The sequence below is a fragment of the Nerophis ophidion genome, linkage group LG17 (assembly GCF_033978795.1).
Source record: "Nerophis ophidion isolate RoL-2023_Sa linkage group LG17, RoL_Noph_v1.0, whole genome shotgun sequence".
NCBI lineage: Eukaryota > Metazoa > Chordata > Actinopteri > Syngnathiformes > Syngnathidae > Nerophis > Nerophis ophidion.
In genome coordinates, this window is record NC_084627.1 from 37,040,318 (window position 1) to 37,056,502 (window position 16,185).

At 39.5% G+C, this 16,185-nt stretch overlaps 1 protein-coding gene across 1 annotated transcript in view; it reads left to right on the forward strand.

Annotated features, from left to right (window-relative positions):
* The window catches only part of slc27a6 (solute carrier family 27 member 6), an 84,145-nt gene that overhangs the window by 13,490 nt on the left and 54,470 nt on the right, over positions 1 to 16,185 (forward strand). Inside the window, exons 2-3 of the mRNA XM_061876883.1 lie at positions 7,848 to 8,054; positions 10,274 to 10,432. Coding sequence (XP_061732867.1) covers positions 7,848 to 8,054; positions 10,274 to 10,432 — 366 coding nt within the window. The remainder of the gene's footprint in view (positions 1 to 7,847; positions 8,055 to 10,273; positions 10,433 to 16,185) is intronic.

Genomic DNA, 16,185 nt, shown 5'->3' on the forward strand with positions numbered 1-16,185 from the left:
GCTGTATACAATTCTCAGACTACGGCAACATCCTTTGGACATACTGCATTGAATGCATACTTGCAACTGAGACTCAGAAGTGCAAGAAAACCATCAATACAAGAGTTGGGCAAAAATGAACGCAACTCATGCAGATATGACCTGATTCTCTATGAGAACAAGAGAACACCATCTGTTCTATAATATCTTAAGTCTCTACCACATTTAATATTGATATATACTTTATTGATCCTGAGGGAAACTCAATATTCAAGTGTAGCTGACAGATTTTACAGGTAAGTTGGTCAAGAAAAATAGAAGAAGTATCACATATTAAAGGGTTAATAAAAAACTGAACACAAACTATATAATACTATATCATTCCTGTACCTCTGACTCCAAATACTGTGTGTTCAACAATAGTACAGAAGTAGCCCAGACTAACTAATCGTAGTAAACTGAACTGATCATTTGGTTGCTGCCGTCCTGGTTTCACCAGAAGAATTGTGTTAATAGGAATTACTATGCTCCAGCCATGTGACCGTTACTCAACCAAGCAAGCATGACGTTGGTTAAGAATACTGTCCTCACAACGCCCTTGCAAGCAGGAGGATCCATGCAACAGCGTGACTAGAGAATATTAGTTAATTGTGGTAATAAAATATATTTATAAGTTTTGCACACTGTTGTAGATGAACTTATTATTTTTAAGCTTTGCAAACAAGATTTGGAAGTGGAGGACATGCGGGTTTTAATACATCTTGGAGTAATGTGTGTGTTTTTTGAGTGTGTTTGCACTGAGGAATATGACAATGCAGTGAACGGTCGTGGCGCAATGGGAGAGTGGCCGTGCGCAATGGGAGAGTGGCCGTGCGCAACCCGAGGGTCCCTGGTTCAATCCCCACCTAGTACCAACCTCGTCACCTCCGTTGTGTCCTGAGCAAGACACTTCACCCTTGCTCCTGATGGGTGCTGGTTAGCGCCTTGCATGGCAGCTCCCTCCATCAGTGTGTGAATGTGTGTGTGAATGGGTGAATGTGGAAGTAGTGTCAAAGCGCTTTGAGTACCTTGAAGGTAGAAAAGCGCTATACAAGTACAACCCATTCAACGGTCAGTACCCAAACAAAAAACTAAATAAATATTATTATACCCAAGAAAGAAAGAAAGAAAAAAAACATACCGAGGGGTTGGCAACCCAAAACGTTGAAAGAGCCATATTGGACCAAAAATACAAAATACAAATCTGTCTGGGTCCGCAAAAAATGAAAAGCCGTATATAAGTTTTATAATGAAGGCAACTCCATAACGTAAGTGACTATAATAGCTATAATCATTTTGTATCAAAATGATTATGTGTCGCAAGCTGAAGCAAATCTTCGTTGACAGAAATGTTGAAATGTAATATTTATTCTACACATTTTTACAACATTAGAAACCATTAGTAAATCAGAGGCTACTCAGAAAGTAAGGTAACTCCTGGAAATTCTTGGCTTTTAATGGCCAAAGTTATTAATGTGTGTGTCCAAGTTAAAGGAAACGACAGGCTGTCCTCTTTTAATAGATTTATTTCAATCTTTGGCAAAGTCAGTCATGTTTGCTGTGTTCTGGAAAAACATGGCACAACTATCAGAAACGCAGCCGATGTTACATAAATGAGGCATGCAAAACTAAATTAATATACAAAGAGTTTAAAAGTAAAGGATAGTAAATGAGCTCAAATATACCTACAAATGAGGCATAATGATGCAATATGTACATGCAGCTAGCCTAAATAAAATGTTAGCATTGATTAGCTTGGAGTCATGCACTGACCAAATATTCCTGATTAGCACTCCAACAAGTCAATAACATCAACAAAGTGCACCTTTGTGCATTCACGCACAGCATCAAACTTTTGGTGGACAAAATGAGACAGAAGGAGTGGAAGATTTTACATGTAAACAGACTATTGCGTCACAGTCCACACTATGGTGAGTTCAAGAACCGCCAAAATTAGTCGGACAAAACAATGTTCACCAAATACTCTCATCCGTGAAGCATACACACAAACATGTAGGGCTGGGCCATATATCGATATACTCGATATATCGCGGGTTTGTCTCTGTGCAATATAGAAAATGACCATATCATGATATTTAAGTATACGTTTTCACGCAGTTGCTTTTAGCTGCGGGCATTACACTACAGGCGTTTCTCCCTTTCTCTTGTCTCCTTCTCACAGAGACATCCAACAAGCGCACATTCTTACACACGCTTCCGTGGAGCAGAGAGGTAGCAGCATGGGTAACATTAGCTGTGATGCTAACGGTGCGGTGCGTGTGGTAAGACGAGAGAAAGAAGGTGCGAATCTAGTAACAAATGAAGGAAGAATTAATTCCCAAGAAAAACAGCCCGGGGTACATCGTCTGGCGGTGGTTTGGCTTCAAGCGGGAATATGGGGCAAAAGCGTTGCTACAAAAAGTAGCAGCACTGCTAATGTAGCATCATTCGAAAATTCACCCGCTTGAGAATGAAGAGTGATTGAAACTGCATGTCAACATCCAACAAAATGCCGAAGCAACCATTTCCACATCAACACCGTATGAAAAAAACATTCAACAACCGAAGGAGATAACGTCCGCAGGAACCTACTATGCAGCTCATATTCATTTGACAGTTATGGAAATATCTTGTGTGACATCATGCACAAAAGTGCACTTTATTTGTTGTAAACTATTGTAGTGGCGTTCTGTACAAAAAGTACACTTTAATTTAGTGTTGTTTTGATATGTCATCTTAGTGACATCATGCACAAAAGTACACTAGTAGCTCGTTTTAAAATGTCTCTGACAATCTTGCACTTTCTGTTTTGGAAATGACATGAATGTTTGTGCCACTGCTTAATAAATACAGTTTTGGTCAGTTGACTTAGTTGTGATTTCCCTCTCTGCATGAAAGTTTAAAATGAGCATATATTAATGCAGTATGAACAAGAATGTTTTAATGTAGACATATAGAACCATCATACTGCTGTGATTATATTCATCAAGTGTTAAGTCAAGGCTAAAGCAAAATATGGAGATATATTGTGAATCTTGACATGGCCTAAAAATATCGAGATAATAAAAAATGGCCATATCGCCCAGCCCTTTAGGGTGCTATTTAAATATTGTGTTGAATTCGTTACACTGTATATAGTCCATCCATTCAATGCATTTTCTACCGCTTGTCCCTCTCGGTACTCACCATATATATAAACATTTTGAGATATTACATGTAATCCGTATCCATATTGGTATCGACCAATCTTACTTATGGATGAACGGTATGGGAATCTACAGCATAAAACACTCATCGGAATGTCCCTAACAAACAGATACAATTGCAATTCACAATAGAAATGGAGAGAACAAAACATTTTGGCAAGTGTACAATGACAGTATTTGATTTGTAACAGCACAAAACATTCAACTTCTGCGTCATCAGGAACTAAAGTACACAGTGTACACTAGACGGGGCCAATCAAACACTTACCGTCTGTGACCAAGGGCCAGTCCAACCTATGACATTGAACTCACTGAACTGTTTTAGTGAACTAAACGACCGTTTAAGAAGACTCAATTTTAGACTTAGACTTTGACTTAGACTTTCTTTTTGTCATTCAAATTTGAACTTTACAGTACAGATAAGAACGAAATTTTGTTGCTTTAGCTCATGGTAGTGCAGGATAAAAAAGCAATAAGGTGCAGATATAAATAAGTAGATTACTGTACAGAGATATATTGCACTATATATTTCAATCTTATTTTCTTCTCAGAATAAAATAAAACAGGTGAATCACAACATTTCAGTGACAGGAAGAAATATTTCTATTACAAGTTTCACTGCAAAACATATTTGTGGCTTTTGGATGCAGTACTCAAGTATTTAGCATTAGATATGACGAGAAAAGCATGTCCTGAAATAAACAATTATGACAGCATAGAAGTTATTGTTATGATTTGTGTTTTAGTGGCACCTAAAGTTTAAGGTTAACTTGTTAATAAGGTTGCCAAACAAACTCAACACATGAGCTTGTTTTTAAGATCAATAAAAAGTGCTCCGATCCGATTCCCTCTTGGCTGAAATACACAATTGTTGATTGTTTTTTTCCCTCCCACACTAATTTTTACTTGTGTAATGTGAAATGGTAAAACACCAAACAAACTTCTCAGCTTCCTTCATTATCAGTGAACAATGGCAATTATAGAGAGACAAGGAGTGTTATTGCAAACACTGTGCTTAACTAATTAGTCTGTACAGGAGCGTCGATATTACTATGATTACATCGATTCTTTTTAGTATCACAAAATCTTCTTTTGTTTGTAAAAAAAAAAAATTTATGTTCATAAACTCAGGAAATAGGTCCCTGGACACATGAGGACTTTGAATATGACCAATGTATGATCGTGTTACTACTTGGTATCGGATTGATGCCTACATTTGTGGTATCATCCAAACTAATGCAAATCAATCAATCAATCAATCAATGTTTATTTATATAGCCCTGTTACGGACTCCCAGCCGTCCTCGTGTGGGTTGCGGTGACACTGGACACACGACGTGTCATAGCAGGTTTGATTTACTTTTATTGCCAGTCGGGCGCGCCCATTTCTAGTGCGCTGGCTCTTCCTGGTCGCGCTGCACCTTTCGGGGCTCGCCTGCCGCGTCTGTGGCGAGGACTCACTTTGGCGTGATCTCGGTTGTCGATATGGGTTGTCGGGCTGCCGTGGTTTCCTCCTCTCTCTCCTGATCGTGCCCCCTTCACCTCTTATAATCTAGGAGCAGATGCGCAGATTGTGAGCAGGTGTGTGTTTTACGCACCTGACTCAGATTGCCGTTCTTGTGCCGCTCCTCGCCGCCGCATGCCCCGCCTCCTGGCCTCCACTCCGGTCCAGAACGCCTCTGTCCGCCTGCTGTCGGCCCGTCGGCTGCGTCTCTCCACAAGCCCTAAATCACAAGTGTCTCAAAGGGCTGCACAAGCCAAAACGACATCCTCGGTTCAGAGCCCACATAAGGGCAAGGAAAAACTCACAACCCAGTGTGATGTCAATGTGAATGACTATGAGAAACCTTGGAGAGGACTGCAGACGTCGGTGACCCCCTCCCACCCTCCAGGGCAGTGGCTCTCAAATGGGGGTACGTGTACCCCTGGGGGTACTTGAAGGTATGCCAAGGGGTATGTGAGATTTTTAAAAAACATTCTAAAAATAGCAACAATTCCAAAATCCTTTATAAATATATTTATTGAATAATACTTCAACAAAATATGAATGAAAGTTCATAAACTGTGAAAAGAAATTTAACAATGCAATATTCAGTTTTTTGTGGACATTTTCCATAAATATTGATGTTAAAAATGTCTTTTTTTGTGAAGAAATGTTTAGAATTAAGTTCATGAATCCAGATGGCTCTCTATTACAATCCCCAAACAGGGCACTTTAAGTTGATGATTACTTTTATGTGTAGAAATCTTTATTTATAATTGAATCACTTGTTTGTTTTTCAACAAGTTTTTAGTTATTGTCAAATCTTTTTGTCCAAATAGTTCAAGAAAGACCACTACAAATGAGCAATATTTTGCAATGTTATACAATTTAATCATTCAGAAACTGGTGACATAGTGCTGTATTTTACTTCTTTATCTCTTTTTTTTTCAAACAAAAATGCTTTGCTCTGATTAGGGGGTACTTGAATTAAAAAAATGTTCACAGGGGGTACATCACTGAAAAAAGGTTGAGAACCACTGCTCTAGAGGATACAGGATGCAATGGAAGTCGGGTGGGTGTCGCATAATATTGTAAAAGTCCAGTTCATAGTGGATCTAACATGATAGTGAGAGTCCAGTCCATAGTGGGGCCAGCAAGAGACCATCCCGAGCAGAGACGGGTCAGCAGCGCAGAGATGTCCCCAACCGATGCATAGGCGAGCGGTTCGGTTCACCCCGGGTCTCGACTCTGGACAGCCAGAACTTCATCATTGGCCACCGGACCTGCCCCCCCCCCCCCAACCCCCAAAAGGCAGAAGGGGGCAGAGGAGATCAAAACAACAAAAGAATAAGTGATTATTACATTTTAACAGAAGTGTAGACAGAACATGTTAAAAGAGAAAGGAAGCAGATGTTAACAGTAAATTAATAAGTAGATTATTAATTCATTTTCGACCACTTGTACTTAATAATGTTGACAAAATAATAAAATGATAAATGACACAATATGTTACTGCATATGTCAGAAGCTAAATTAGGAGCCTTTGTTTGTTTACTTACTACTAAAAGACAAGTTGTCTTGTATGTTCACTGTTTTATATAAGGACAAACTTGCAATAAGAAACATGTTCAATGTACCGTAAGACTTTTTGTTAAAAATAAAACCAATAATGCAATTTTTTGTGGTCCCCTTTATTTAGAAAGGTATCAAAGTACCAAATAATATCGAAATAAATTTTGGTACTCGTACCAAAATATTGGTATTGGGACAACACTAACGCTGAGTTAATGCTAAACTTGACAGCAAAAGTTCGGAGATCGATCCCAGCAAGACATGTATCAGAAAGATACAATGGTTTTTTTTGTAATATTATTTTTCAGGTTTTTTTTCAATTGGAAAATAATCCCTGGGTCGATTAATCAATGGCAAGGGCTTCATCTGGTCCACAGGCCGCAAGTTGTCTGTTTCCAGATTCCAAAGTACTGATGGATGTATTGGACCTTAGACACAGCCATAAGTCTTCTACCACTTTTTAATTGTCATATGCTTAGGGAGTTGTAAGAATGCAAAACATTCTTTTAAGAGATGTTCGATAATGGCTTTCTTGCCGATATCCCAATATTGTCCAACTCTTAATTACCGATTCCGATATCAACTGATACCGATATATACAGTCGTGGAATTAACACATTATGCCTAATTTTGTTGTGATGCTCCGCTGGATGCATTAAACGATATAACAAGGTTTTCCAAAATAAATCAACTCAAGATATGGAAAAAAATGCCAACATGGCATTGCCATATTTATTATTGAAGTCACAAAGCGCATTCTTTTTTTTTTTTAACAAGCCTCAAAACAGCTGCTTAAAATTTGGGACATGCTATTCCTAAGAGCATGAGGGGGTTGAGGTGGTTGGGGTGTATATTGTAGCGTCCCGGAAGAGTTAGTGCTGCAATGGGTTCTGGGTATTTGTTCTCTTGTGTTTGATTGATTGATTGATTGGCACTTTTATCAGTAGATTGCACAGTTCAGTACATATTCCGTACAATTGACCAATAAATGGTAACACCCGAATAAGTTTTTCAACTTGTTTAAGTCGGGGTCCACGTTAATCAATTCATGGTTTATGTTGTGTTACGGTGCGGATGTTCTCCCGAAATATGTTTGTCATTCTTGTTTGGTGTGGGTTCACAGTGTGGCGCATATTTGTAACAGTGTTAAAGTTGTTTATACGGCCACCCTCGGTGTGACCTGTGTGGCTGTTGACTAAGTATGCCTTACAATCACTTGTGTGTGTAAAAAGCCGTAGATATTATGTGATTGGGCCGGCACGCAAAGGCGGTGCCTTTAAAGTTTATTGACGCTCTGTACTTATACCTACGTCCGTGTACCACTCCGTACAACAGCGTTTTAAAAAGTCATAAAATTAAATTTTTGAAACCAATACCAATAATTTCCGATATTACATTTTAAAGCATTTATGGGCCAATAAACTAGGCAGTCCGATATTATCGGACATCTCTAATCCTTTACAATATCCACCTTGCTCTCATTTTTGTGTAACATTAATATAAATCGTGTTAAAAGGGACAGGGAAAAATATACAGTTGATAATAATGGTGACATTTTCTTCTTTACAGATGTAGAATGTGTTGATGGCATCATTAGCACCTTAGTGGAGGACAACATTCAGGTGTGGTCAATGAGCAGCCAGTGCAGGAACACACAGGTGCAGAGCCTTTTGGCGCACGTCGACGCTGCCTCCGACAAACCCGTGCCGGCAATTTTGCGCGCCGCCACCTCCCTCAAAACTCCAACCCTTTACATCTTCACCTCTGGAACGACTGGTGAGTGGTGCGGTTAATTCTTGTGTAACATTGTGAAAATTCATCGATGTCATGCATATTTACATTGAAGTATCAACCTGCCTTTTGTAACTAAAATGATCATTATAGGCTGAACTTAAGTCCTCTGATTTGTTTGAAACAAACAGTTGGAATCAAGGTGATGTGTTGCTCTGTATAGCTTGAAAGTTGTCCAAAAAAATATTTCAAATTGACTCAACATTTTAGCATATTATCTTTTTAAAATGTTTTTATTGTTTACAAAGGTTAGATTAGTTTCATTTCAATGATTTAGCTTTTTAACAGCACATACTGAAAGTACAATTGAACAGGAAAAAAAAAAGAGCAATATAGCATAATGTAAAGAAAAACAATTCAAAATTTCTTACTAAAATAAATATGGGCCTGCTGCAATGCAAGCACCCATTCACATGCTGCTAAGCAGCATGTGAATGGGTGCTTGCGTAAATAGTTAGCATGCAAATGTTAGCATGCTAAAATTAAAGTACTAACTTTTTTTGCTAAATTTACTTTTTTTTTCTCTAATTCCCCTGCCACACCTTAGAGTCATATGACTTGGTCTCTAAAACAATCTAACTATTATCATGTAGTTTACCAAATGTAGCTTACCACCTCCAGGTGTGAATGAACTTCTCTGTAAGCGCTTTGAGATTCTAATAGAAAAGCGCAATAGAAAATCTGATCCATTATTATTATTGTTATTATTAAAACAGACTATTGTCTTAACTATTATCATGCCCACGTTAGCCTGCTAACATGCTTACATTAGCATGCTAATTTTTTTATCTACTTTTGTTACCGTTTAGCCCAGAGTCATATAACTTGATATGTGATATGTGTTAACTGTTAGCATGGAAACGATAGCATGTTAGCAAGCTAACTTAGGCTTGCTCACTTTTTCATCAAATTTTACACTCTTTTTTTCTACTTCCACAGCCTTACAACTTTGAGTTATACAACCTGGTATTTGAAACATGCTGACTGCTATCATGCTATCGTTTGCACACATGCTACTTGTTATCATTTTTAATGTAAACATGCTACTGATTTAGGCTACTTCTGTGGCTCATTTTTTCCGTTCCACCTAAAACTCATAGATTCAGACACTCAGCACCATGAAGTGCGGCGACCCCCGGCCAGAGGTCCAGGGCACAGATAGCAGGCCCATCAGGGGTGTATATTGTAGCGTCCCGGAAGAGTTAGTGCTGCAAGGGATTTTTTGTTGTGTTTATGTTGTGTTACGGTGGGTAAGTTCTCCCGAAATGTGTTAGTCATTCTTGTTTGGTGTGGGTTCAGAGTGTGGCGCATATTTGTAACAGTGTTAAAGTTGCTTATACGGCCACCCTCAGTGTGACCTTTATGGCTGTTGACCAAGTATGCTTGCATTCACTTGTGTGTGTGAAAAGCCGTAGATATTATGTGATTGGACCGGCACGCAAAGACAGTGCTTATAAGGTTTATTGGCGCCCTATATTTCTCCCTACGTCCGTGTACCATCCCATACAGCTGCGTTTTAAAAATACATTAATTTTACTTTTTGAAACCGATACCGATAATTTCCGATATTACATTTTGAAGCATTTATCGTCCGATAATTGCAGCAGCCCGATATTATCGTCAGCCCAATATTATCGGACAGCTCTACTTTCGACCAATAAAATAATCCCTGCAGACACAAGACATTTATACAACATGGATTATACGTACAGTACATGTCCTTTAAAATTGGCTTTGAAACAACCTTGCAAAATAGTTGTATTTGTAAATTGAGACAACGTTGATGTCTAATACTGGTTTCCAAGTTGTTGGTTGGGAAATGACCAAATTTCAAAGGTCAAATCAACGTCACAACCTGACATTGAACTAACGCCGTCAAAAAGCATGTTGTTTCAAAGTTATGTTTGAGTTGCTCAACGTCATGACGTAAATCAACAAGTTCTCAACGTTATCTCTTGTGCCTGCTGGGATATTGGTGTAAATTTAACATAATCTGATCTACAGTTTATCTTATAACTGCTGCAAGTGATTGTTGCCTTATTAAATAAAATTAACTGTAATAACAAACGAGTGTTTTGATTGGTTCCTCAAGGACTGGCTCCCTTTAAAGATCCTTAAATCCTATCTCCAAACCTTCGTTAAGGAATTCAACAGTGTGTGTTTGATATTATGGTCATATTTTTATGTGTTTTTTTCCCCTCAAGGGCTTCCTAAAGCAGCAGTGATCACTCACCTCCAAAGCTTGAAGGCATCAGGAGGGTTCTGGGCATTCGGAGTGACCCACAATGACGTTGTGTACATCCCTCTGCCTCTTTACCACAGTGCAGCTTCACTGGTTGGTATAGGGGGAACCATTGAGCTTGGTGAGTTAACTTGTTTCAAAGTATACTTTTTCTTTTTTTAAATACATTTGTAAAATAAAAAATACACTGTCATTATGAGGTATTCTCTGTAGAATATAAGGACAAAAAAAATTAATGTATTCTAGTTTGGAATAAGTCTGCAGCATAACAAAATGTGGAAAAAGTGAAGCCCTGTGAATACTTTCCGGATGCACTGTAACAGCAACTGTTGGTGTGTCAGCAATGTCGGAGCCTGTATATTTTTGGCTTGTGAGAGCAATCAATCAATTAAGTTCAAGTTAAAGTACCGTTGATTGTCAAACACACACTAGGTGTGGTGAAATTTGTCCTCTGCATTTGCTCCATCCCTTTGTTCACCCCCTGGGGAAGTGAGGGGAGCAGTGGGCAGCAGTGGTGGCCACGCCCGGGAATAATTTTTGGTGATTTAAAGGCCTGCTGAAATTAGATTTTCTTATTGAAACGGGGATAGCAGGTCCATTCTATGTGTCATACTTGATCATTTCGCAATATTGACATATTTTTGCTGGAAGGATTTAGTAGAGAACATTGACGATAAAGTTCGCAACTTTTGGTCGCTAATAAAAAAGCCTTGCCTGTACCGGAAGTAGCAGACGATGTGCGCGTGACGTCACTGGTTGTAGGGCTCCTCACATCCTCACATTGTTTATAATCATAGCCACCAGCAGCAAGAGCGATTCGGACCGAGAAAGCGACTATTTCCCTATTAATTTGAGCGAGGATGAAAGATTCGTGGATGAGGATAGTGAGACTAAAGGACTAGAAGAAAAAAAAAAAGGCGAGGGCAGTGGGAACGATTCAGATATTATTAGACACATTTACTAGGATAATTCTGGAAAATCCCTTATCTGCTTATTGTGTTACTAGTGTTTTAGTGAGATTATAAAGTCATACCTGAAAGTCCGAGGGGTGTGGTGGCCGCCAGTGTCTCTGGTGGAAGCTATGGAGGAGCCAAGAAAGTCACAGCTGCCTCTGACAGCTGCAGGAGGACGCAAGATCCGCTCATGTCTCCGGTAAGAGCCGACTTATTACCACAATTTTCTCACCGAAACCTGCCGGTTGACATGTGGTAGAGAAACATGTTCGCTTGACCGCTCTGTTCCATATTAAAGCTTCACAACAAACAAACAAACACCAGCTGTGTTTGTGTTGCTAAAGACAGCTGCAATCCACCGCTTTCCACCAACAGCATTCTTCTTTATAGTCTCCATTATTAATTGGATAAATCGCAAAAGATTCAGCAACAAAGATGTCCAGAATACTGTGTAGTTATACAATTAAATCGAACGACTTTTAGCCGTGAGTGGTGCTGGGATAAAATGTCCGCTCCAACCAATAACGTCACAAGCACGCGTCAACATAAGCGTGATCATTCCGCAACGTTTTCAACAGGACACTTCGCGGGAAATTTAAAATTGCAATTTAGTCAACTAAACCGGCCGTATTGGCATGTGTTGCAATGTTTAGATTTCATCATTGATATATAAACTATCAGACTGCGTGGTCGGTAGTAGTGGGTTTCAGTAGGCCTTTAACCCCCAATTCCAACCCTTGATGCTGAGTGCCAAGCAGGGAGGTAATGGGTCCCATTTTTATAGTGTTTGGCGTGACTCGGCCGGGGTTTTAACTCACAACCTACCCATGTCACAGCGGACACTTTAACCACCAGGCCACTTAATCAAAGTTTATTCATATAGCCCTAAATCAAAGTGTCTCAAAGGGCTGCACAAGCCACAACGACATCCTCAGCTCAGATCCCACATCAGGGCAAGAAAAAACTCAACTCAATGGGATACAATGAGAAACCTTGGAGGGGACAGCAGATGTGGGGACCCCCTGGCCCCCTGGCCCCCTGGGCAACCGGTGCAATGGACGTTGAGTGGATCTTGTTAATAGTGTGAGTGGAGACAGGACAGCAGGGCAGAGATGTCCCCAACTGATGCACAGATGAGTGGTCCACCCCGGTCTTGACTTTGAACAGCTAGCGCCTCATCTGTGGTCACCTAATAACCTCTCCACGTAGGAGAGGGGGGAAGAGCAGAAAAGAGACGGCAGATCAACTGGTCTAAAAGGGGGGTCTATTTAAAGGCTAGTGTATACAAATGAGCTGAGGGGGCTTAAATGTTTCTACTGAGGTAGCATCTCTAACTGTTACTGGGAGGGCATCCCAGAGGACTGGAGCCCGAATAGAAAACGCTCTATAGCCCGCGGACTTTTTCTTTTTTTAGCAATTTAACAAAGTTTAGCAACCAACATGAGGTATGGTTTGTATATTCTGTCACGTTATTCTCTTACTTAAGGATTGTGAATGATAGGCAAAATTCCTCCCAAAATTTCAGATCCCCGTTAATAATTTTTCTACAACGTGTGAACGTGCTGATCCTGTAGCGAAAGCGATAAAATGAATACATGTCGGGAAAATGGGATTGCAAATCTCAGCAAAATTGGCTGGCTGGCTAACATTTAAAAACCAGGTTAAAGCTTGTCGTTATTAAACCCAGAGAGGCGTTCCGCAGCATGTGCAAAAAGATTCCAAACTTTGCTCAAAGGCCATCTATAGGCCCCTTCCCACCTCCTAGATCTACAGGTTCCTGTTGAAGTGTGTGGTTTGTGTTTCAACCGCATTTCACAGTTCAGGGTAGTTTATACAACTCAGGCTGATGATGGATGGAGGAGTGGTTTAGTATATTGCAGGGCTACCAAGCCTCATGCTTTAAGTGTGACAGACACGCAATTTAACCCTTTCTCACGCCACACATTTGACATTTCTCACACTTATATTTCCCCATCCACTAATATATATTTATATTTTTCATGATGATAAACTTTGGCCCTTGCTGACTGAGCAGACCAATCTCATCAGTCCCTTGAGCCCGAATCTAACCAACCACGAAAGGCACCGCCATGTATATATCTATATATATTTATATTTATCCATTCATCCATCCATCTTCTTCCGCTTACCCGAAGTCGGGTCGCGGGGGCAACAGCCTAAGCAGGGAAACCCAGACTTCCCTCTCCCCAGCCACTTCGTCTATCTATATGTGTATATATATATATATATATCAAATTGATAACAAAATACCAATTCCTGGCATACCGCAGCAGCTCTATGACATTCCAGATGTGGATATCCAATTATTAAAGAATATAAGTGTGACAGACTCGCACTGTCCGGGTTCCAAGGACCACCAAGAAATGACATAGCTGTGGGCATGTTTAGACTTCTTTATTCTTTCAATAAAGACGCTGTCTCTGGTCGGGTCGCTATTCAGCTGCGCCTCCCTCTTCTGCTTGCTCCGCCGTCTGCTTTTCAGCAGCACGTCGTCGTTTCCTTTTTGCTCTCGTTCTCCGTCGCTCTCGCTCTGCATCCGCCTCCTGTTGCATCTCTCATTTTTTCCGGCTCTCTCCCCCACGTTTCCGGCTGTCGCCCTTTTACAGAGTGCAAGAGGATTATTTAATTGTCCCCAGCTGAGTAGCCCGCGCACCTGATCACGAAAGCGGCTTCGCTCCCGGCGCGCCCCGCCTCGCCGCTCGCTCGCCGTCCACGCCTCCTCGTCGCCATCTTGCAGCGGGCTACGGTGTGCCCTGCCTCGCTATCGGACTGCCGGCTCCGCCTCTCCACAATAAGTTTAAAGCATTATCAGATAAAAAATATATTGAGAAAAAGTATTCAGAATACTGTATGTACAAATATATAGCGATGCATATAAAACGTTAAATAATAACGGAGCATCAGCAATAGGGGACGGCGTGGCGCAGTTGGGAGAGTGACTGTGCCAGCAACCTGAGCGATCCTGCTTCAATCCCCACCTTCTACCATCCTAGTCACGTCTGTTGTGTCTTTGAGCAAGCCACTGCTTGCTCAAAGACACTGCTCCTGATGGGTCCTGGTTAGCGCCTTGCATGGGAGCTCCCGGCATCCATGTGTGAATGTGTGTGTGAATGGGTGAACGTGGAAATAGTGTCAAAAGCGCTTTGAGTACCTTGAAGGTAGAAAAGAGCTATACAAGTATAAGCCATTTACCATTTAGCAATTATTCTACAAGAAAACATTGTTTTGAATTAATAGCAAGTTACATGGCAGTTAAATAGACATAGCGGTAAATAAAGTAAGTCAAGTTGTGTGCTCAAACTGCAGCAGTGCATTTAATCAGCATAAAAAACATAGCTTCAGAAACAAGACAGGATTCAAAATATGAAATAGCTCCGAAAATCTTAAGTATGAATGTAGCTGGAAGTGTGGTAAATGTGTGGTTAAGTCAATAAAAATAAAAAAAATGGCAGGATAATTGGAATAAAGAAAGAAAAGGTAAGCGGTATTACAAAGTCTAGAGAAGTGTGGGAGTAATAAGAGGAGATAATGGAACTAGGAATTAGGAAGATATCACTGAGTGTATGATATAAAAATCTAAATAGCTCTTTGAAATTAATATGGAACATAACTCTTTTTATATGCATCGCAATTTAAACATGGACAATTATGAAATAGAGTAGTAAACGTCAATAATCAATAATCTATTTATTGTAAAATGAGTAATGCAGACTGTTGTAAAGCCTGACTGCTGTGAGCCATGTCACCGAGAGATCCGACCAACTCCTTTATCATAGTATGTTCCAGTTTAGCACATATTTCCATTAATTTAGTGAATGTGAGAATTAATTTCCCATTACAAATGCACTGTTTTTTAATGTTGCGAGTGATAAACGTTTATTTAGTGAAACAAAAAGAAATGTAAAACTGCATTAATATCCATAACTTATAGATGCTTCAATGATAGATTTTTTATAGAATCGTAGCTCCTGAATTGTAATCGTAATCGAATTGTGATGTGACCAAAGATTCCCACCTCAACATAACACAGGACTGTGTGATTTTTGTAATCAAATAGAAAATGTAAAGCATGTATGAAAGAGGAATGAATCTTTGGGCACCTCACGATTTGATTACGATTACAATTCCGGAGCTAGGATTTGATTAAAAATCAATTATTAATGCGTCTTTAATTTGTGTAAATTGATGCAGCTTTAATTTTTTTTTTGTTTCACTAAATAAGCATTCATCACTTTTAAAAGGAGTGTATTTGTAAAACGAAAAAGTTGAATCCCTATTTGCATTTATTAATGGAAATCTGTGCAAAACTGGAACCTAAGTGCCCTAAAAGAAAGCAGTCAGTTGGATCTCTTGGTGAGGTGGCTCGCTGCAGTCAGCCGCATTTAGAACTGATTTCATTACTTTTTTATTTATTATTATTATTTTTTTTACAGTAAATAAATATTCAATTGTTGGTGTTTACTGATCAATTTTACAATCGCTCATGTCCGAAATGCAATGCATCTAAAAATAGATTATTTCCCCCACCTAGAATTAATACAGTGTTATGAAATATGATAGAGATAGGGAAATAATGACAAATAAGTTAGTGAGAGACGCTAAAGGTGAGGACATCAGTCTAAATGTATGCATTGACATTAAAAAAGGGCCCAAATTTTGGAACGCACCGTGACACTAACGTTTTCCAATTGGCAGCTTTAATATTACTATGCTGATACCATGTGAATAAACAGACAATATTATGTTATTTTACTATAAAGTAAGTGATTGTTGGTGTTTACTGATCAATTTTACAATCGCTCATGTCCGAAATGCAATGCATCTAAAAATAGATTATTTCCCCCACCTAGAATGAATACAGTGTTATGAAATATGATAGAGATAGGGAAATAATGACAAA